At 37.4% G+C, this 24,719-nt stretch overlaps 1 protein-coding gene across 5 annotated transcripts in view; it reads right to left on the reverse strand.

Moving 5' to 3' along the window:
* Positions 1-24,719, reverse strand: part of GRIA2 (glutamate ionotropic receptor AMPA type subunit 2) — a 96,310-nt gene that overhangs the window by 52,516 nt on the left and 19,075 nt on the right. For all 5 annotated transcript variants that reach the window (XR_008449589.1, XM_009565712.2, XM_009565713.2 and 2 more), the window contains exons 3-4: positions 4,342-4,581; positions 85-281 (exon numbers count right to left, since the gene is read on the reverse strand). Coding sequence is in view for 4 of the 5 variants with exons in the window: in XM_009565712.2 (XP_009564007.1) it covers positions 85-281; positions 4,342-4,581 (437 nt within the window). In the remaining variant the exon portion in view is untranslated. The remainder of the gene's footprint in view (positions 1-84; positions 282-4,341; positions 4,582-24,719) is intronic.

Below are 24,719 nucleotides of genomic sequence, written 5' to 3' on the forward strand. Positions count from 1 at the left end.
AATAGGATCAAGAGAAATTAACTCATTATATATACTTATAGGATATAGCTATATGCTGTCACTGAGGTATAGAGAATAGCAAACCTGATCAACAATGTCGTTGACTTTATCGCGCTCACAGTCCAAAATCACTCGCCTTTCCTTTTTTACCTCTAGATCTTGAAACAGTGAACGGTAAGTTTCATCTTTTCTGTCATTGTTAATATTTCCTACATTGATAGCAGTCACTTGCCATTTCTTTTCAGCAGCAGAATCGAGCACAGCTTGCAATGTTGATAAGCCTAGTGAAGCACAGGAAAAACAACAGATATGATTTATAGAGCTTTATGAATAACAAGCTTCCAGAATGTGATTTACGAGATTACTTATCTAAGATTTCCCTGCAACTTGTCTGACCTGTCACACATTGTTAGGACTGATGAAGATACGTTGTGGGCCTAATTAGTTCTTTTTGCATGAAAGTTTTTGTTTACATCACCGTAAGGGATCAGGGTAGAGCCTTGTAAGGACAGCCTTTTGGTTGTGCTTCAGTCTTCTTCAGAAAGGGATTTGACAGTTTCACTGATCCACTGCTGGGATTCCACATGCTGGGAAAGAGGTCTTCTAGGAGAAAAGGGATTCAATTACAGCAAGAGGATCAGCTGCCTATTATAAAATGTTATTGAACTGCTTTTGTTCTCAGTGCCTGAGCAGTGCTGTATTTAAACCCAGACCACACTGAGGTCTATGACAAAATTCCCATGTTCTGCAGTGGTGCTAATGGAGTTATTAATTCTGTTGCCTGCAGTCATATCCCTGATTATAACAGAAGATGTGCTGAGATTTTTCCATGTGGGCTCAATGCTAACACCTACAAGCAGTCTACACAAGTCTGCTTTCATTTTATCCTTTTGGCACATTCCTGCCAAAAAGCTATAATGTCTGTACAGCTGCAACTGCCTACAATACATTGTAAAATCAGTGAAGATTTTACTTGACTGGTTTTCCTTTTTAAGGATTAAACAGAGAATAGAAACATAAAAATTACTGCTGGAAATTAATTTCTGCTACGCAACAAATACCATTGTAACCATTTCCAGCAGTACAGGAATTAGAATTGTTATGCTTAAATTTCTTCCAGAGAATTCTACATAACTCTAGAGAGCAATTTTAAGGACAGTAGATAGTATTATATAAAGACAGGCTTCCTCGCAAGCCAATTGACAGTTTTGCACATTCATCTCCCCTGAAACCACAGAACATCAGAAGCCATTTCAATGAGAAAAATTTCTGACTTGGTATGTAAAGGAAGCTTCAGGTATAACTCATAAGACATAACAGTGGTTATGCCCATAAAAGTAGAAAGAAAGCACTAAGAATTAATTTATCATATAGTCTGTAAATATATAATTAAATTGAGATTGGTCAGCGTTTAGCAATTAAGCTTTATCAGTGAAAATGGTAATGACATATAGCACTATACAAGAGTGGTCATCAAGGGCAAAAAATGGCAGGCTTCCAAAAGCATAAATTCAATGATTATTGCAAATTGTTCTGTTTTTCTACATCTTCTTCAAAGAAAACTGATATGAAGTTTTGTATGTCATGCAATTAATATTTATTTTAAAATAATAGATAACCACAGTCAAGGGGTACATATAAATTATAACATTTTAAACATAGATGTGGAGGATTCGTGCTAAAAGGGACAGATAATTACTGTAAGCAAAATAGAAGACATAGAGAATACTGTAATGCATTAAAAAACACTAAAAGAAGTCTATACTTCAAAATAATGTTCTAAATGGTGATTTAAAATAATAATAATAATAAAAACCCTAAACAAACCACAAAAAACCCCACCCAAACTGAAATATGTATAATCTGAATCATTACTTCAGATCTCCTTTAGCAGATTCCAGGTTCTCCACCCTGTCTGTATGTTTCCTCCAAGTTAAAAAGAATCCTAGTTAGGCATAAATTAATAGAGGATATTGTGGCTATTAATGTTAATACTATCCCTTACAAGTGGTTTCTGAATTTTACTCTTCTAATATTCCATTTTTCCTAGGGACTCCCTTTTCTTGGAGTGTTCTCTGCAGAGATGTCAAATGGCTGCCTGGATTTCTTGCTTTTTATAGATGGCAGATTCATCATCCCCATACAGTTTAGTCTGTTCTGATAACAATAACCATTGCAAAAGAATGAAAAACAAAGAGAAAAAATCATGGATGTGAAAAGTATCTGGAGAATGGTAACAGAAGTGAAATTCTGCAGAGAAGTAAACTTCCGAAACCTTCACTTGCTTTTTTTTGAACTGTAGGTACACTTCTGTTTGAGAACCTTATGTGCCTGAACCTCTTTGGTTATCATGAGACAAACTCTTAATTCACTGAGCTCTGAAAAGGAGGACAGAAGAGAAGCTGAGTAAATCAGCAATTCTGCTACAGATAGAATCCTCCAATAACGTCACTACTTTTTCCAAAACCCACTGTTTAGTACTTGCAACACAGAGGAGGAAAGAAGTGTAAAGAACACTAACTCACATTACATGAGAACCACTGTGTATTAAGCCAGTAACAGGTTGGACATTTATATACTAAGGGCTTTGCTTCTTATAGAGCGGAATGAGATACAAAATTGCCCTGCAGTTCAACCAGTCAGCTCCTAACCACAGAGGAGCTGTAAAAGTAGCAATAAATGCTTCTTTTAGAATAAGTCATCAAATCAATTCCTATTAGCTGTCACAGCTTCCGTGAAGAGTAAGTCTCTTTGTTGTTTTGTTGCCCACTCCTGAAGATGGAAACAAATAATACATCATTCTTTAAATAAACACCACTATCACAATATTAACACTTATGCAAAACTGTTTAGAGGAACTGTAGAGTACTCAGGGCTTCTTGTCAGTGTTGCTGACTATGTACTGCTTGACTCTGCAGGTTAACCTTGTGCAGTCAGTGGGAGCGCTGAGGAGCAACAATTTACTCAACATTAAGGTAAGAAGCTCATGACTTTGAGCTTGTTATCACTGGGGTGCCTTGCCACAACTAAAACTGACAAATAAGAAAAAAAGGCACAACTAAAAGGTGACTAGAAATAACAATTTCATGCTGTTACTCCTGGCCAGATCCCGCCAGTGCAGATCACAAGAAGAACCAGGCAGTTTTCAGTATTTCCTAAACATAAATCACATGCAGATCATGTACTGCACACTAGCTGATTGACGGAATACTAGCAAAGCAAGTGGTTTTACATCTGTCTTTTCTAAAAAAGTAGTGAATGTTCATGATTTTAATGTGAATTTGAGAAGGATCTGCCAAGGAAATGGGTTTACAGTTCATCATCGCAGATGACGTAACTGCTAGAGGCTACATACCCGTATTAGTTTTTCTAACTTTAAAGCTGACAACAGTGATAAAGAACTGTCTTCAGGAGGTTCCTTCAGCTTCTCAATGACATAATGCATAAAACGCCACTGCAATGCACAGAATCTAATGTCACGCTAATACTCAATGAACCATGGTGTGGTCTAACCACCTTTTAAATCTAGTGGCAACTTACCATTTACTATGCACTTAATATTCAACTGTGACCAAGGAACATTCAGGTAAGCCACAAAAGAGCCTTTTGAAATGGAACAGGAAAAGCTAAGAATAAGACAAAGTTAGCCAAGGACTACTAGGTGAAGACAACCTGAAAACAGAATGGCAATAATGGAATTCCAGAAAGGGCAGTCAAATAACCTGCACTTCCATATAATGCTGCTTCATCTCGGAAAACTAAGTGATATACCACAAGCTGCAAACGCACAGTTAATAAACTGTTACGTTATTATTACCACAGCTATAAATGGGCATCAACCTTGAGAAGGCCATACTGAGGAGTAAATGGCTCAAAAGCAGTGGATATAGGTTTATTGATAATCACGAAAAAAATAAAATCTTAAGTTCAACAGAGAGGAGGAGCTCTAATATCAAAAGCAGTCACCATAGAAGCAGGGACTGCATACAAGATTCTTGCTTTCTCGGTGCTCAACTATCGATTTTGCACATGTGCAGTGAATCTGTGATAGCAGATTGCCCTTCTCACATGAATGGGTTTTTTTTTTCTTTAGATGATTCTTTAAAAAAAAGAAAAAGCTTTTCATAGGAACTGTTTTACAACATCTGATTAATCTCATGTTGCTTATCAGCATGTGCTTGCAATTCTATTAATACATAGTGTAATAATTTCACTCTCATTTAAACAATTTTGTTTCTGTTTCAAAAGCTCAGGTAAATATTCCTTTCCTTCTTTACTTTTCTAATATCAATTCAGCATTTCAGTGCCAAGAGCACACAGATGAGAAGTACTGTATCTTACCTCTGTCGCTGTCATACAAATAAGCAAACTTGGTCCACTGATAGTATTCAATCAAGCTAAGAAGAGCTCCCTTGAGGTCAGGTCTCATCTGAATGACAAAGGGATGCGTTCCATCTGTTGGGAAGCTGGGAGTTATGAAGGAAACATGAAGAGTTCCACAGAAGGATGTAATTGTATTTACAGACTTCTTGTCATAGAATCCAAAAATAGCAAAGACTCCTCTTGAAAACTGGGAGCAGACTAGGAGGGAGGAAGAAGAACAATTAGGTGGGAGAATTTTTTCAGAAAATTTATTGAAGACTCTATAATTTTTATATATATAAGAAATAATGAAAATTTCTGACCAAACAAATATCAAGAGAAAACAGCAATACTCTGTTATGTAGATTGCTATTTGTTAGTATTAATGATCAGTAATATAAAGCTTCCACTAGAAAAAAAGAAGAACAAAGAATATCAGAGATGTGGTTCACATTATTTATATTTGGAAGAAATTTTTTACAGTGAGGGTGGTGAGGCACTGGAACAGGCTCTCCAGAAACGCTGCAGATGCCCCATCTCCTGGAGGCATTCAAGGCTAGGTTGGATGAGGCTTTGAGCAACCCGATCTAGTGGAAGGTGTCCCTGCCCATGGCAGGGGGGTTGGAACTAGACAATCTTTAACATCCCTTCAACCCAAAGCATTCTATGATTCTATGACATTCCTAGACAATTAACTTAGAAATAAAACTCACCAAATTATTCTTAAATTCAATTTTAAGAATAGTTATGCAAACATGTGGCATCAAACAAAATGGCAGCTGTAATTTATAAAATCAGTCAAGAACACACATAATATTACGGGCACAGATAATTTTTTGTCATGTTAAAAATAAACAGGCTCTGTGATCAAGATTCCCTGAGCTTTTTTGCAAAATACCGTAATATAATTTTCCATTTGGGGAAATATAAAGACAAAACTAGAAGCAAATCTATTAACAACAGAAAAAGAAGCAGTTTATTTGCCTTAAAACCCTTCTGTTTCAAGGCATTATTTTAATTATTGCTTTGTAGGACTCAGCAAAAGCTAGTCCTCCTGGGTATCACTTGTGGTCATGCTGCGGAAAGAATAACCTCAGGGGTTTAAATAACATGCTGATTATTCCCTTTTTAGCACTGGAGACCATTCAAGCCTACTGATGAATGCTACTGACCACCGCAGCCTGTGTAAAAGAGCTAGTTCTCCTGGGCTTTTCTCTTCTTTAACACTGCAGGCTACAGTAGTGCCCGAGTTTTAGAACTGGGCTAAAGTAAGGCAATATTCATTTCTGATTAGTTCTCATTTATCATCTATGCATTCTTTGGTCTGCACATAGTCACCTTTAACATCTAGTCAGCCTCATTGTAATCCCTGACACACACAACCTGCTTATAGATAAAAATCACAGTGTAATTGATGCTAATCTTGCCCGGCTACTTAATGCACTAATCCTTGAACAGAATTCAGATAAGGGCAAAAATAAGTTGACTTTATTTTAAAAAATTCTTACATTTGATAATAAAGTATTTTATCTTATAAAGTCATTGTATCTTTATATTTTTTTAAAAAATATCATCCCTTTATGCCTGTTCTTCATTGCTCTTCTCTTTTCACGGCTTTGGCTACCTTTCCTTGCTATCACAGTCCTCTCTCATACAGTAATTATTTATATACCTCAATTAAAAGCACCTAAACAGTAGGGGTGAAATTCTGAATGCAAAAGTTTCAACAGATATCACCTATTAGCTTTAATTAGGTCAGAATTTCACCTCAGGTAAGAAAATACAAGTGATTAAAAACTTGATCAGTAATATCCCATTACAAAAGGATGCTGCTGGTTTGCCAGGGCTAGGGTATAAGATGGTCAGACATCTTCAGTTCCAACTGCAAATTGTTACGTAAACTTCCAATACTTATCTTAAGTATATTAAAGGTATAACACTGCTTATTTTAAGCAAAGGTTTTTAAAAAAGGCTGTGAATTTTCTGAATAGCTTTTCTCTTTAAGTTAGTGGAACTCCTTGTTCTGTTCCAAATCAGTATGCTCTCGCTGAGACAAAACCAACTCACCACCTCCCTAAACACTCATGAACAATTGTCTTGCATCTGCTGCAAAAACTAAATACTTTCTGAACTTGCTATAATAATGTTAGTGTCTCATAATCCACTTTCAAAAATGCACATTAAAATAAAACACCATTTTACATTTGGATCCCTAGGCAAGAATTCTTCAGACGACTGTTACTAGCACACTACCATGATCTTTATTAAAAAATATAACGCTGCATATAAGGTGACAGAGACAACAGCAGTGTGATACCAGGCTCACTAAAAAAAATGTTTTATGCTAGTATTGCTGACTCCTAGGATGCTATCACACCTCCTGTCACACTGCCTTACTTCAATCACCTGTCAATTATTTTAGGCATATATGAAATAAAGCTGACTACAACAGCCAATGACCAGGGCCAACTGCCTGCACAAGAGAACTTGAAAACCATAATGGTTTGGGGCACAACAACCCTATGCAGTGCTACAGACTGGGGGAAGAGTGGCTGGATTGCTGCACAGAGGAGAAGGACCTGGGGGTAATGGTTGACAGCCAAATGGACGTGAGCCAGCAGTGTGCCCAGGTGGCCAAGAAGGCCAATGGCATCTTGGCTTGTATCAGAAATGGGGTCACCAGCAGGTCCAGGGAGGTGATTCTCCCTCTGTACTCGGCACTGGTGAGACCGCACCTTGAGCACTGCGTTCAGTTCTGGGCCCCTCACCACAAGAAGGATGTTGAGGCTCTGGAGCGTGTCCAGAGAAGAGCAACGAAGCTGCTGAGGGGGCTGGAGAACAAGTCTTATGAGGAGCGGCTGAGAGAGCTGGGGTTGTTTAGCCTGGAGAAGAGGAGGCTGAGGGGAGACCTTATTGCTCTCTACAACTACCTGAAAGGAGGTTGTGGAGAGGAGGGAGCTGGCCTCTTCTCCCAAATGACTGAGGACAGGACAAGGGGGAATGGCCTGAAGCTCTGCCAGGGGAGGTTCAGGCTGGATATCAGAAAAAATTCTTCAAGTAAAGAGTCATCGGGCACTGGAACAGGCTGCCCAGGGAGGGGGTTGAGTCACCTTCCCTGGAGGTGTTTAAGGAACAGGTTGATGAAGTGCTTAGGGACATGGTTTAAGGGAGTGTTAGGAATGGTTGGACTGGATGATCCAGTGGGTCGTTTCCAACCTGGTTATTCTATGATTCTATGATTCTATAAGCAGAACATTCCCAGAAGCACCACTGCCACGCCTAACAGGGAAAAGCCTGGGTCTTCAGAAAGCTGTATTCCCATCTATGTCTTAGTTCATCCCCCGTCCTTTCCTCTCTTTCCTAACACTGGAGAGATCTGGACCTGTCAGGCCTTGGCTTAACACTTTCAAGGTAATGAAGTTTAATCTGCCCATGCTGTTGGGACGTTTCAGTTAAGGGTCTGTCCTAGCTCCTGAACTCATGTAATTAAACAGATCTGAACTTCCAAAAATACTGCTACTCTTGGAAAAAGAAAACAACAACAACAAAAATCATCACAATTATTTGTAAAGACAAATAAAAAGAGCCCAGATTACTTATGTTAGGATTCAAAAGTGAACTATGGGCATGTAGTTGGTCTGGCTGGGACGATGTTCACTTTCCACACAACAGCCCACACAGTGCTAGTGCTAAGCAGTGCTTGCTGTCCAGGCTTTCATTTTTTCCCTCTGCCCATCCCAGTGAGTAGGCTGGGGGTGGGCAAGAAGTTCGGTGCGGAGCAGAGCCAGGCCAGTTGACCCAAAGTGATCAAAGGGATAATCCACTCCAGGTAATGTCATGCTCAACCATTAGACTGGGGTAAAGGAAGAAGAGGGAGGGAGGCTTTGACTTCCAAGGTGGCTGTTGCTTGGAGACTGGGATGGGCATTAATCTGCTTGTAGGAGGGGGTGAGCGATTGCCTTTGAATCAGTTGGGTGGTTTTTTTTCTCCCCGATTTCCTTCATTTATTAAACTGTCTTTATCTTGACCCACAAGTCTTCTCACTTTTGCTCTTCATTTGCTGTGTGGGTGCTTGGCTGCAAAGGGAGGATGTAAGTGTAATTGGTTATTGGCAGGATTCCCACCTCCAACTAAGTCTACAGTCATGTTGTTATTGCTGGGAGACATTAGTTTTCTAATGGCGAATCACAAGCTGTTCAGTTATTAGATTAAAAAAAATCATGATGATTAGGACTCATAAGCCCTTGAAACATGAAAGACCTGTTTTACTACAGACGGTAGCAGCAACTGCCAAGACTTCTTTCAAGCTTTTCTATATTAATTGTTTTTCTTTGGATTTATGATGTCCTTTCTAGAAATAGTCAATGGCCTACTAAGCAACATGAGGGCAAGAATATACTAAGTTCATTTGATGATCACTTTTATAGACAGACTCACCTAGAAAGGCAGGTAAAGGGTAATTCCCAGAAATGCTGTAAATAATTGAAGGTACCTAAGAAACAACAATTCCCAGGAGGTTTTGTAAAGTTAAGAATTATGTATTTCATATCTGACTTCTCCTTGTTCTTCTACCAACACAGCCAGGAAAAACGCTAGTTTTCCCTTGTTTTCCAGAACACTGAAAATGTGTTCTAGTCTTTTCTTCCAAAAGCTCAGGCCCAGATTTGTTCAACCACAAAATTAAGCTTAAGCCTGCCATAAGAAATAAGTGTCTTGTCAAAGAAGGGCCAAAACTATTTCTTGCTCAACTACTAACTCTTCCACTGTTAACTACATCTGTTGCTTCTCAGACTTCCTTTTTACCGTGATGCACTCATACCTTTCTCTCTTTCACACTTTCTTTGTTTCACTATCCTGTTTCGTAAATGAAACTAATAGGCAGGATAACCTGATTTTTAGTCTTGTGGCCATAACTTGTTCTCCAGAAACAAATAGATACAGCAACATAAATTCTTTGCCACTCATCACACAGAACATGTTTCTGTGATATAAATGAACTTTTACTTAAGACTCAAGAAGAGGCACTTAAGAGTACATTTGAAAATTCAAACGATATTATAAAAATATTAAAAATATGCTTAGTTTTATACAATGAAGTGATGTCAGTTTGGGAGCAATAGTTCATTTTCATGACTGAAGAACCGAGTCTTTAAAGGCATAAAATCACTTAGAAACAGTTGCATTTGAATATATATGCTTAGAGACCACTCCTAATCAAGTCTTCCCAAGCCAAGATTTCCTTTCCAAACAGAGAGTAATGAACCTAATCATTGTTTACATTCAGGGATAATTAAATCAGACAAAGAAAATTAGCAAGACACTGTATTAACTTACTGGAACAAATATCTAATGGTACCTGGACATAGGTAAGTTTCCAAAAAATGTTATTATGACACTTAACATTGATGAGTTCCTCACCTGCACATTCAGCATATTAAAGCACAAAATACAACTTAGAGCAACAGCCAGACAGCTAGCAAATAAACATTCCGTAACAGAAAGGCAGCCCCAGTTTTGCACAGAGACAACTAGAGAAATTCTCACAGCCTCAGAGGAGAAGAAAGGGAAACTTAAGATCCTAAAGCTGGAATGTCTGTAGAGGACAATTATGATGGAGCAGGAACAAAGGATATTTTTCCACATCTTCTGGCAGAAATGTGGTCTTCAGTTATTGCTATGACCTGAACCGTATGTTCAGAGATTATACAACTGAACAGAACTTTCCACACCATGTTATAAGCAAAGTGGCTTTGATCATTTTGCAAAATTAAGAGTCAAAACCCAGGTTGCTGCAGTACGAAACAAGCTCAAAGACCAGAGGAGAGGCAGATTAATCTATTTCAACCAGTCAATCACACATCACACTGAGGAAAGAAACTGTGTGCCAGTATGGGGTATTTTAAGCAAGTACAAAAAAGCCTTCAAGAAGTTAGTGGCCATCTGTTAGGAAAGTACATGATGATATGGCACAGCTTCTCTATATGCTAATGCTGCAATAATGAAGGTGGTAAATAAACATCATATTCAGATTGAAACAACAGGTCAGAAAAACTGTTTCAATGAGAGCTGCATTCAATTACATATTGTTTGGCTGTGTACTGTAAGCATTTGAAAATCTTTTTTGTAGCTAGACAATTATTATGATACAAAAGAAATGACTGTAAACAGTGCTGAAATAACCATTTTAAAACAATTATGGTTTTAAGAAGAAAACAAGATTTCTGTAACAAAATTAAAATGCAGTGCAAGTTGTCTCATGAAAAAAACACACCCATATTCTACGCAATTCTTACACAGCTCTTCCCAGAACTGTTAAGATGATTATCTATTTATCTAAAATCACCTTTACTGACTGCAAAAGGAGATAGAATGCTTACTGAACCATGAGTGTGGTGACCTAGTAACTCTGTTAAACAGCAGAAATATAATTTTATCTTGTCTCAAAAAAAAGCTGTCTCCAAAATCAGAGCATTCTTCAGGAAGCTTTTCTCCCCTGCCTCCCTTCTTTTTTTTTCTCCTCCCACCATCCCAAACAAAAAACTCACCCATTTCCTTCAAATCTAAGACCTCACCTCACAAATCTGCCAGGCTGGCCCAACAACTACAGCTTTGCAGCAACACAAAATTGTATGTCCAACAAAGTATTATGTCTTAGATGTAGAAGCAGGTAATCAAATCTAAGAGACTGATAGCTTTTCAGAGCCATGCTGCAAGTGATGGAGAAGTCAGCTATTTCAGGGCAAGGCTCTTAGCTTGTGCAACCAGCACACTGAATTTATCAGAGCAAATACAACTTATCCCAATTAAAAGTGTGGTTCTCCATTTTTAGCTTGACTATTTTCACAAACTTTTGAAAACAGAAATGTTACATACAACAGAACACTCATCACCTCTTCCCCTCAATCAGCATTGGTGGGAGCATCCTTTTTCTATATTTCATTAAACCAATCATCATCCAATTCCCCAAAAAACGTCATTCTGTAAAGCTGTGTATTTGAAAATTTGTAAAATGATTTGGAACAAGATAAAATTAACTGGGTAGGTACAACTACTTTTTGTTAATGTGTTGGCAGATTAGGATTCAATTTATGAAACTTGTTTTTCTCTCCTTGAGCTAAAAGGGCCAACAATCACTCCAGAACAGATTGTCTAACATTGCCTGAGAACACCTTACAACATCTAAAAGGAAATGGTTTCAGCATTGAGTTTCTCTGTTAGAAGTCTAGAAATAGCTATGAGAAAAGACTCCGAGGCTGACCCATGAAAACACAAAAGAAAAATAATGGAATAAATCTTAAGGAAACTGCTGTAGGGAATAAAGAGGATTTCCTAAGGCAGAGAAGGTATAGCAGAAAATATGTAAGTGATATGGTACTCTCACAAGACTTCATATTATATTTTTAAAGGAATAAACTGTTATTTTCCAACTGGTCATTTGTGACCTGCCATACACATTATTCAGAGAAAGTCAGATGTTTAGTCTTAGACATTTATCGCTTACATATCTCTCTCTGAAATGACGCAACTGGGAGTCTGCTTTATTCACCCAATACAGTCCAGCCTACAACTTCCATTTCAGTGCAGCTAGCACTGTAACACACAGCCGTACTGCACCAACACGTTATACGTGTCCTAAGATCTCAGTTCTTCCAGATGGCTGAACTTGATTTTAGAATAAATCACCTAACTAAACATGCAGGCATTCTTCTCTGCAGAGGCATGTTTATATCTCATACAAACTAATGAAGTCTTGGGTCTAACAGCTTCTACCCATCACAGAAAAAAAGATGGTCTTCTTCCACCTTCCTGCACTGTTCCAACCTAAATCATCGAGCCACAGCAAAGGGTTTTTAGGCTGTACTTCCAGACATACTGTAATTTCCTGTAACATCTTAGAGATTTATTACATCCATTGGGAAAGTCAGCTGTAAAACTAATCGCTGGGCTTTATTTTTATTTACAAATAGTCTAATACTCACATCGCATGCTGTCCTAGCCACATGCACTATTTTTTCAATGAATACAGAAATAACTAAAACATTATTTATTTGTGAAATATTCAAATACCACTCAATAAACAGTATTAATAATACAAATCAGAAAAATGGTAAAAACTTCTTACTTAGGACACCCTAGTGAACAGCTTATTGTCCTGATTCTATGATATTTTTTAACCATAAGAAAAAGATATTAAAAAATAAAACATCGCGGAGAGCTTTAAAATAATAAAGTAAAATGAGCTCTCACTGAAAGCACAGGAAGCAAATTGATACTCCTTCCCCCTCCTTCCTTAGCTCCTGTAATCTTTAACAACTTAATGCAATACAATATGCAGTAGAAGCTTCCAACTTTTTTGCTCCTATTTGGGAAAATTCAGATTAGTACTGGTGGAATAAATTCTTGTCAACCAAAACTTAACAAAGAAATGATGAAGCACATCATTACCAGTTACTTTAAGAAAGCAATAACTCATCTTTCAAAGTGAAAAACATTACAATATATGCTCCACTGTGACTGAAATTACAGCTCCAGATTTTTTCCTCCTGTGTTCAGATATCACAGGAGTGGGGATAATTAGCTGAGGTGAAGTTTTACACTGTTTACCTTCTAAGTTTTGCCTATATTATTGGAGCTAATTAGAACACCAACATTATACTGCATGCTACGTATAGACATGCACATACATTGCATCACACTAAAAATAAAAGAATTTATAGACTAAATCTCCCAACATGTAAACCAGTGTGAAAACATGTTCCCACTCAGCATTGTCACAGTGTCTGAGTGTAACAGTTTCTGGGCCTTTAAGAGGTATGCTCTATGGCATACCTCCGGTTATATTATGATCTCTCACTATAAAAGTTTTGCAGAGGCTTATAGGATTACTAGGTTGGACTGCCATTCAACCATCTGAACTGCTGTTTCTGTCGTGAGCCCAAGTCATCACAAGAAAACCTGCAAAACCACCAATGCTGTATTGTCTTTTAGTTTCAAACCTCTGCCCTTAGCTGAAAAAAGTAGATCTCATTGTCAGGAAACTGTCTGCTGTGCATGTAATATCAGTAACTCATTTTTGGAAAATTAGCTTTTTTACGATAATGATTTGGTTTAATGCTTTAATATTTTATCATAATATAATTGAGATAAACAACCATTAAAATATTTACCTACACTATTTAGTAAATACTACTTAGTAAATTTGCCTTAGCAAAGCAAATAAAGCTTTGCTATATCCCTTGCTAACAGTCACCTGAAATTGATGCCATTAAGAGCATGTAGGTACAGATTTAGACAAAACAATGGTCTTTTCCAGGCACATTTACATCACCAAAATGAAAATCCACTTCTACTTTGTATCAAGCATCAGAGAAAAGTATTATAGTGTCCTTACAGAAAACTGCAGTTTCCCTGAGATGCATCTAAAGCAGCAGATGATAAAACCCTAGAAATAGATGACTGCCATTAGGGAAAAAAAAAAGAAATTACCACCTGCACTGCCCATCAAAAGGCAAGACTAAAGATCTGGTCTGAATGCCCCAGCCACTTGGAAACACAGTATATAGAATACACTGTGCTCTGTTCATTCATACCATGCCTCTAACTGTGTGTATGCTAGCAAGCAGTACACTGCCCCAGGAGCACATCTGTAGACTAGAAAGTTGGTATCGAAGATTGAAAATATGGTGTTTGAGAGTTTTACTTAGGCCTAACTTTTGGTCAGCCTCATGGACTAAATGCCCATTGGCAGACTGAGTGCATCGGTATCGAGTTTAATTCAAAAAGAATGTGTTCTGAAACCACTCCATAATGAGAACCAAGAAGCAGAATCAGGGTTGATTAGGAAGTTTTCTTCAAATAAAACATTCATAATCCAAACTCACCCACTCAGGCAGAAGCACTCATTTATTTTCAGCAGGTATTAAAAACATATTTCCATTTGGATAGAACTAAAATTTGATATGATATCCTACCACTAGAACTGGTTATGTTGGGCTGCTTAAGTTTAGTGTCAATTGAGTATTCTGGTTCTTTCACTGACAACATTCTAAAAAGGAATTTACCCCCAGAACAGGAGTATTAAGCTTCAAGTCTTTCTGTTCTTAGCAGGTACTTAATTTTCCACAAGATATGTGAACATGTTATACCAGCTCCCACCAAAAAAAAAAAAAGTCCCCAAAACAAAACCCAAACTAAAAGATATTCTGTTTATCCATGTTGACATCTTACACAGTCCTACCATTAGTATCTGGTTTCGTGCTTTGTTTGAAGTCCTAATTGACTGAAATAACCCTACATGCATCACTTCCCAAAGAAATATTACCTCTCTTCTCTCCTGTTCATTTCAGGAACTCGTAACTCTCAAGCAATGTCATGATTTGGGTGTCTATTTCATGAAGTGAACACCAAGTGCTGGCAAAATATACTCAATCATGCCACAGACCTGGTAGACTGATTTGTTAATCTTACAGGGGCTATTTAAAATTTCTAGCGCAAGCCAGATGGAGTGGTTGCTGTAAGCTGCAGACAGCTGAGTCCAGTCTTGAATAATTAGACTTCAGTGCTATAAAAAACAATCAAGCTCCTACAGTTTAAAAAAATTACTGTGCCTCAGCTCTACTAAAACCCTGTTTTACTTTTGGCAAATCAAAGTGGTCTTATTTGTAGACTTAAAAGTATTTCTTGCCTCCTTATAGAAATATGACAATGATAAAGTTTTGAATGACACAGGCATTATTCTCTCATTGCTGACGACCACAAATCTCATAGCTAAGAAACAACAGCTTGATCAGCTGCTGAAGTTCAAGCTAAACAGCTAAGACTTTTTGCTCTATCTTAATACTGAAGCAGAAAATATGGCTTTTAGTGTTTTCCCTACTTGAAATTCAGTAGCTATTTAAAATATTGTCTAATATGGGGGGTGGTGGTGTATGCTTGCTCGTTTCAGTACTTTTCCATAGTTAGATCAGGAAACGGCATGTAGATTACTCCAAATGATGATTATTACAAATATTCATCTCTATAAGCCACAATTACTATATTTAACTGAAATGCTACATACATTATGATAACTTTGTTAAGGGTAATCTAGAATCCCACGTTGTTTTTCCAGAGTAATCAGGTTTTGCACATACAGCATTCTAACAGGTTCAGCATCAGGCTTTTAAAATATCTTCCACAAATACACCTGATCAGCAAGTAATGCAACAAAATACAGCATTTTGTAGCATATGGCATGCAAAGCACTGAAGTGAAGGGCATGCCTAGATCTCAGCTGTGGCATACCACTTAGTTTGTTTCCTAACACTTTTTTAACCATCTGGCTCATCCTAGGTGGCAAGACACCACTATAGCACCGGTGTGTATTCTTTCACTTGAATTCATGACCCACGTGACAAAGCTAAAATCAGCTCTTTTAATCACATATTCTATGTCAGTTTTGTTGTATAAATATACTTAGGTTTACAAGAAATAAACAGAAATTCTGCATAATACCTGTGTATGACAAAATACTTAAATACGTTGAGCACTGTTTAAAAATATTTCCCTTTGGAGAGCAAGGCTGGATCTAAACCTCATTGATAATGATATAAAACTCAGAGCAAGGATGATGCATTTAAAAGGACAAATTCACAGCATCTGACCAATAGGAAATGGGTTCTACAACTTGCTCTGAAACAAAGTCATCATTATGGAATCAAAATCTCATTTATTTGGCCTCACTTGTCAGTAAGGCAAACCTGAAAAGTTCAGCTGACATATTTTCCCCAGTCCTGGCTTTTCCAAAGCTTTTATTCCAGAACTGCTCTGCCTGTGAACTAGATCCTCACTATAAACACAATCGTTCTCCACTGCTTTCCACCTGGCTGTGGCAATCTGTTTTAAGAAGTCCTCTGTGCTTACTACAAATCCACCAAAACGTTTCTATATTTCAGACAAACAATTCCAATTTGTTACAGTATCACAGGTAGGCTCTAATGCTTAATAAATCAGAAAAGGCTCATACATACAGACTTTTTTTGATGCTCTCTATAATAAGGCACACTAAGGAATGTTGTAGATCATTTAGCTGAATATATTACCTAAATCAGCCTGAGATTCCCCCCACCCCACCCCTGCCACATCCCCCAGCTCTTTCACTTTTTCATTAAGAATCCTTTTCTGGAGATACTGTGAAATACCTTGCCCTGAAAATTAGAAGTGGCTCAGTTCATCCTCTATGAAACACAGAAAACAAATAAAGCCGATTTCAGTAGAAATCTAGTCCTGAGCAGAGCTGGTGTTTCAGTACTTGAAATTATCATTGGAAATATTTGCAAGAACCACCATTTTATTATGCAAGCATATGAAATACAGTAACAGCTTAATCTTATTCTCATTGGAAGTTTTGCTATTTACTGAAACAGGAAGCAGATCAAACACAAGGAGCTTAATAATCCAAGCTCACTCACTGTTGAGCAAATAGCTCTTGATTAATTCAAGGTACCATTGTAAGATACAGAATACCTCCGTGCAGGAAAAAGCGAAGCCTCAGTCTTCAGAGATAATACTTTTCTACCTCAGAAATCCTGGGAACAAGCTACAATGCTCCAGCGTGCCGGTGCTGGTCAAAGAGCTACCGGATGGGGCTCTGTGCCCAACACACACTCAGCAATCAGGGCTCGAACCCCAGCATAACTCACCATCTTACACACACCCAAGTAAACCTCACTGAAAACCAATGAGTCTATACAGTTCTGAGTATAAAGCATAAGGCAGAGCAATTCCGTGCACAGATATATTTGTTTTTAACGATTCCACAGCAAAGTAGGGATTTTATAGCCTTTACATTCACTAAGATATTTTACATAACTGGAAGAATAAATTTGTTTAGATAATGATAAATAACAGAGGAGATAATGTACATGTTGCTATCTTCTGTGAAATAAATGCTAGTCAAATACCCCATCAACCCTTACTATGAAGACAGACTGCCAAAACGGTAGAGAAATTTTGAACCTTTCTAAGACACTTTAACCATATGTCTTGATCAATTTATATGCAGATCTCTTCCCTCAGCAGAACTTTTTTTGCATCAACTGTTAGCCCATATTGTTGAACTGAATCCAGAATAACAGTTCCCTCTTAACTTCAATGGCGATAAAAATGCAAATCAAATGGAAGTATTTTTTATAGCAGCCTGCAGGTTTTATATGTAGCTGGCAAATCATAAAAAGATGCATATTTACATGTATCTTTAAAAGATTACAAGAATTACAGAGAAAAAATATAGTTAAGTAAACTGATTGTAAATGTAAACATAAATCATATAGTGTCTTGAAGAACACGGGGAGGAAAAAAAGGAAGAAAAATACAGCTTGCCTGTGTTTTATCACATATACTCCATTAAAAAGCTTACTCCCTCTCAGATCCTATTTATGCAAAGAACACTGCAATGGTTAATTCTTTCACTTTCAGCTTCTTTGTTTGCCCTTTCTAATTTTCCAGTCCTTTCTATTATTACCGTGGTAGCACTGCAGTAAGTGTTGAGTTCTAAGCTGTCCATATGGCCAACATTTTGATTGGATTCAAAAAAATTCCTACTAATTTTATACAAAATCATAGGCAATAGAGATGACTGCAAAAATCTCATTTAAGTCACTGTACTTCCAGAGCAGGACCAGGCCTTTGACTCACTAGCATCTCCTACTAAATACTTAACACCAATCATGAACATGTCTCACGTTCAGTACAGGAGCTAAGCATGAAAGCAGTAACACTGAATAGCACAAAGTACAGTAACATTTTATTTAGTTAATAACATACAGAAATAGAAGGGGTTTAGTTCACCAGAACATGCCCTTCTTGGGAGGTTTTAAAATGTGCATTAACTTCATGACTTTAGCTAAGCCACCCTGTTGAGTGTGTCTGCATAGACAATATCAGAGTTTCAAACATTGAAAAAGAAAAGTTTTTAACCCACACGTTATCATTAATAGATGCTAGGCTGTGCATCTGCAGCTACTGCACAGTATCAGCAACATCTTTTACAGGGATTTTATGTTTAAGCCCTCAATAACATTTCACAGAGAGGGATTTGAAAAAAAATAAAATAAAAATCACCTTTCCAGTACTTTAAAATAATGGCTACCTTTAAAAGGAAAAAAAAAAAAAAATCTAAGAGCTTGTATTTAGAGAGTTATTACCAGCACAAACTGTACCAGAATTAATGACACCCTTTTGATTATGACAGTATAACTCTCCTGTAGACACTCTTATTCTGGAAAAAAGAATGAATACTTCACTACAAGCAAAGATATTTTAGGTGAAAGATTAGACTTGCTTTCAAAATCAAAGAAGACTTGTGCCCTAGTGTTCTCACAGCAGACTGTATGGACCTCTCTATTTATTTTTTTTTCAGTACCATTAGATATACTTTTCTCATTCCACAGTATGAGGATGTTTGTGGTAACAGTAAATGAGGTAATAGAACTTGCTGTAAGTAATGGAGAAGTCAGAAAAGAAAGGCAAACTCTTTAACTGCAAATTTAACTTCCCCTCACCACAAGAAGGATGTTGAGGCTCTGGAGCGTGTCCAGAGAAGAGCAACAAAGCTGGTGAGGGGGCTGGAGAACAAGTCTTATGAGGAGCGGCTGAGAGAGCTGGGGTTGTTTAGCCTTGAGAAGAGGAGGCTGAGGGGAGACCTTATTACTCTCTACAACTACCTGAAAGGAGGTTGTGGAGAGGAGGGAGCTGGCCTCTTCTCCCAAGTGACAGGGGACAGGACTAGAGGGAATGGCCTGAAGCTCCGTCAGGGGAGGTTCAGGTTGGATATCAGAAAAAAATTCTTCACAGTAAGAGTCATTGGGTACTGGAACAGGCTGCCCAGGGAGGTGGTCGAGTCGCCTTCCCTAGAGGTGTTTAAGGAACGGGTGGATGAAGTACTTAGGGACATGGTTTAGGGAGTGTTGGGAGCGGTTGGACTCGATGATCCAATGGGTCCTTTCCAACCTTGTGATTCTGTGATTCTGTGATTCTGTGATTCTGTGAAATGCAAAAAGGGAGGCAGATGAAGCAAGCAGGAGAAAAAAAATAATTTCTGTGAAAGGTAAAGGCAAAGCTAAGAAAGAACAACTGCAAAATCATCACTGGAAAACTGTAATTCATGCAGTCAGAGGACTTCATTGCACATTCCTTGCTTTTTTCTCATGCCAAAGAGCTTAGCTATTGAAGGTGTCCCTTTTCTCTTTCTATACTATAGCTAGAAATAATGCTGCATCATTGTTGACAAGCTGCTGTTCTCAGAGGTCTTCTTCAACTGAAGTCCTACATACACTGCTTTTCTGTCTCCCTTTAATATGACATGACCTCATCCACTTTCAGCTTCAGCACCAAAAGTTGCATAGCCCTACAACTTTTTGCCCCTTGAATGGTTAAGGTACTTGGCAACTAGCCTTTGCAATAATCTGAAACTGCGTAGAATTTGCAGTATTTGATAATGATACCAAACACAAGGAGAGTCTTTGCTTTACAATACAGGAAAAGACTAGTCTGCAGCATGATGCCAGCATCACCTAAATGAGCCACACTAGCAGGTTAAGTAGGGCACTCCCATCAGAGGATATGGCAACAAGAGTACAAGAAAAGCAGAATGCTTTTCTAGATTTGTAAGCAACGATAAAACAAGCAGTGGGACTAAGGCCTTAGAAATCATTAAAATTAACAGAAGTCCTACTAGGGGTGACTTTTGTAACAGAAGATCTTAAGGAAAGACTTCCCTTATGTTTCAAGACCTGCAAAATTTATAATTGGAAAATCAATTCTATTTACAAACGTAATGACAGTAGTGAATCACCATTACTAAAATTAACCATATAATCTTTAGCAGAGAACTATCTTTTAAGTATGGCACATTTCAGTCTCATTTTAATAAAAATGGAGGGACTGTTAAGTGGTTTAGCTGAGTGGTTTCAGTTAAAAAACAAAATAAATCATACGTGTACTCAGAATAGAATTATAACCAAAAGAGTATTTGAGGAAAGCCCATCAAGATGTGATCAGATCCCTTGTAATAAGCAAACAGAAGTTACTAAATGCTTAATCCAAATATTGGCAAGTCCATCAGAGGAGAAAAGCAATCTTTTTTAACGGTCCTTTGGGAAGACAGGGCTTGCAGCAAATTCAGTGCTATCCGGTATAATGCCTACACTCATAAAAACCACCAAAAAACTTAAAGGAGCTACAGAAGACGAAGCCATTGTTAATGACAGTCTAGTGCACAGTAGTATTGAAAAGGAACTTGAAGCCCTTTAATGTATGCCAGCTTTTACCAAATCACAGTAAAATGTAGATCACTTTGGAGGAGGCTACTGACAAAAAGAGGCCATTAGGTCAGATACAAACTGTGTGAAAGAGGAAAGCAGCTAAAAGCATCAACCCTGTGAAGTAGCATAAGAAATGCTACGCTCCCTCTCAAAAGTTTTATTCACATTAGCAGAAATTTGCAATGAGCCTATGGAAAGTACAAACTAAGGAAAAGGAGAAGGGAAGATTTGACTAATCTTGAATAGTGTTCCCAACAAGGTTTTCCAAAATGCAAAAACTGCATCATCCTTTAAGCCAAAGTAAAATATTACAATGACAGTAAGGAAATATTATCAAATTGCCTCACAAGAAGGTCCTGTAGCAGCATACTTATAAACTCCAGTGATGCATACACTAAAAAAAACGGCATCAATGCAGCAACATTATACTTAGACCAAAAATAGAAACATCCTTTGCTTCATTGTCTGACATTCCATTAGTATGCACGTGGCAGCACTGCAACACTTCTACTGATCATCTCTTGGCAAACCATTAGCATCTTCAGCGCCAAGACTTCAGTATGCGATCTTAAAAGATACAAATGTATGACCTCAAAGTGAAATACATTCTGAAGAGAAATTCCTGTCTGAGATGTTCAGTCACTCCATTTGCTAGACAGACCAAATAAAAACAGAAGAAAGCTACGGAGATGTGTACCTACTATTACAAAATACCTGCTTGCATCTGAAAGCAAACTAGGCGAAAAACAGAACGAAGGAGACTTGAGGTGAACAAGACTTACTTCAAATTGTAAGACAAGGACTGAGAGCAGAGGCCCAACTAATGGGGAAAAGATTAAGAGAATTTCAAGGAAAATCTGTGCAAATATTCTGGAAGACATGGGCAACTGATTTGTTTAAACCTAGAAGAAATCAATGACCATTGATTTAGATAGCTCATTAAAGTAATTCAACAGTTGCACCTTCTGGTCCTCTTTCACATGTCACAATCACAGGGTGAATTCTGGCCATTGCGTCAAGATTATTTAGAATACATTCTTAGCTTTAGGAGAGAAGTTTAGCAATTAAAGCACCTATTACTCTTGTGATATCCAAGAACATAGATTTGACACATTTAATTCAAGCTCAATTACAAATAGTAATAGTAAGAGGATAGGATTGCTTTTTTTCATATCTCTTTTCTGTTTTACACCCTGATCTGTCCATGAAACTTTTAAATTAGCTTCTTTTTAGAGAGGAGAAAGTAAAAATTAATTTCCCAAGGACAGTATTATTATCAGTGGAGGTGTAACATTGGGTTTGTCAAGTCTAAAAATGGAATCTGAATTAGCAAGGAAAGACAGCTTGAATTTGTATTCTCCCATCTTAGCCTAGCATTTCTCTATAGATTGTTAAGTATTTCTTTTCCTCTGTCTCTCCATGCACAGGAACCTACTATTCTCAGCATCACTACCACATATGAATAAATTTAGTCTAATCATTTACCTTGTTTAATCAATGATCTCCATTTACAAATAAATTTAAGGTATAAAAATATTTGAAATTCAATGTCATAAATTCAGTTCTACTAATATATTATTTAATGATTTTTATTTTTAGGTTTACTTTTATTTTTCATTAAGTAAACATTGGAATCGCTGACTTACTACATAATTTCTTCTGCCAGACATCTCAGATAAGTTAGCTGATTTCTGACCTTCGGAGACATGGAAAGAAGAAGGAAGTAATAGCTTGGTCAATCAGTCAAGGACAAAAGGGAATAGTAGCACCCGTCCACAAATCACAATGAAAAAGAGAGGCAAATCTCCTTGGGTAGAAAGCTTGGTTCTGTAATACTGTTTTCAATATGCACATCATTGCATAACACTGGATTCATACCAGTTCCTCATTAAGATGCATTTGCTTCTGCTTACTATCTAACAGTTACTGTATTTTTAAGTTCTTGGTCATCTCAGTTAAAAGCCTATATGCTACTGACCAAAGAATATTCTGGTTCCCCTAGGGCACAATTTAATCAAACTTTGTTACAAACACCAGTAATACAAAATAGCAACAAACAGCAAGAATACTCAGTGTGCCATTTAGTGCAGTAATCTTGCCTTCTTTGAGAGCAAGCATAACCTAGTAACTGAAGTAACAAATGAGAATGTTATCCTCTACTACTGAGGAGATGCTGACACAGGAACCATCTAAGCTGCATAACTTTCTGCTTTGCACTCATTAATCAGGGTTATTAGATAAAATTTACATTGTCTAGCTTTCTCCTGGGTCAGTCAAAGATTATTGCTAACCTAATCAGAAGTCTATGGGAGAACTCTGTGAAAATACCACAAATAATCTGAGTTCTTCACAGACAATGAGAAATGGAACCAGATTACCAATCTTGCTACTTGCAACATCCCCACCAAGACAGATTCCCTCATATTCGTAACTGATGTACAGCCACCAGTACAACCACGAAATTATTAAAGTTACTGATGTCAAGAAGAAGAGGATGATGAAGTACAATTCCCATTCATCACAAAAGAGGCAGTAACTCTATCATTAAAATGTGAGTCACTATTAAAATGACTCACAATCCCATTACATATAAGCGGCATGTGATTGAAAGAGAACTCAGTCAAAACAAAAGCAATATTGGTTAGCAGAAGAGAACAGTTTTGAGCTCTTAAAACTAGAAGGTCTTCTTTCACTTCATTCATGGGGGCTGGGTTAGATTATCTTTGAAGGTCCCTTTCAACCCAAATCATTCTATGATTCACTTTTATGCAAACCAACAGGTCTTATCATTTTGAGATTTAGAAGGATGTTAGATTATTAAATTATGATCGTTTTTTCCAGACAGTTATCTCCACATTCAGATATTTACTGTTTGTTAGAAGGTATTTTACCACTCTGATGGAGATCACCTACCCTCTCTGTACAAAGTATTTTATATTTACAGCTGGTATAAAGAACAGAAATAATACCTTCAGACCAGAGATGAGCAGCATTTCATACCTGCCTTTCTCATTCAATATTGTTTTCCATAAAATATTGCATGAAACTGAAGTCTCAATTCTGTATTTCTAGTCAGAATAAGGAGCAGTCATAAGGATACCGGATATTTTGGTAATGCAAAACCTGGCAGGAAGACTTCAACAAAAATTCCTCCCACAATGCACAAACACCAAAAGAAGGTCATTTGTGAAAGAGAAGAGGCTTTGCCTGGTACAAAACAAGATTCTGCGCAAACCCTTATGAGTAAGATTTTTTTAATGATAGAAAACATATTTAATTCACCTGTTCTTTCCTGCTAGAGACACCTGCTGACAATATTGGAATAACTCCTACAAAATCCATCTGAAATTTTATGACTGCAAAACAAAGTTTTACATCTCAGCTACCAAGTAAGGGATAAGCACGCCACAGATCATCATACATCATCATAGATCTTACCTGTAACTCATGCCTTGGAAGATCTGTATTCCATGGCCAGGATAGGTCTATATTTAAGATTTACGTCTGCAATGGTCTTAATTTTACTTTTGTCTGAATTACTACTATGAGATCGTGGTGGTTACAAGTTATCAACGCAAAGCCCTTTTTATGTCACCACCTGGAAACTTACTATTAAATGGAATTTAGAAGTACTACTTTTTTAAAAAAAAAATTACATTCTTGCCTACTCCAAGACATACATGCCAGGAAAAATAGGTTCTCCAAGTTTTTGTGCATCTTAGTGTGACTCTTCTCCAAAAACCAGGGGATTAAAAAATGACAGTCAAAAACATTTTGGTAACACGTTCATTTTCTATCAACTGTAACTTTTTCGTTAAAATCAATCTTTTTCCCCATTTCCTTCTTCCCTCTGATTCCAGAATTCCTAAGGTTCAAAATAGAGTTTTGAGTCACAAACATAAAGAAAGGGGACAAGGGAAAGTGCAAGTGTTCTGCAATTGGCACTTATTTAAAACAATTCATCATTTCAAGTACCTGTATCATGCAGAGGCAAAAGGTGACCTTGATTTCCCCCCTTTCATAAAAATGCTCTGACATACTTCTTTCTCTCCCTTC

This window comes from Cuculus canorus, chromosome 4 (genome assembly GCF_017976375.1).
Source record: "Cuculus canorus isolate bCucCan1 chromosome 4, bCucCan1.pri, whole genome shotgun sequence".
In the NCBI taxonomy this organism is placed as follows: domain Eukaryota; kingdom Metazoa; phylum Chordata; class Aves; order Cuculiformes; family Cuculidae; genus Cuculus; species Cuculus canorus.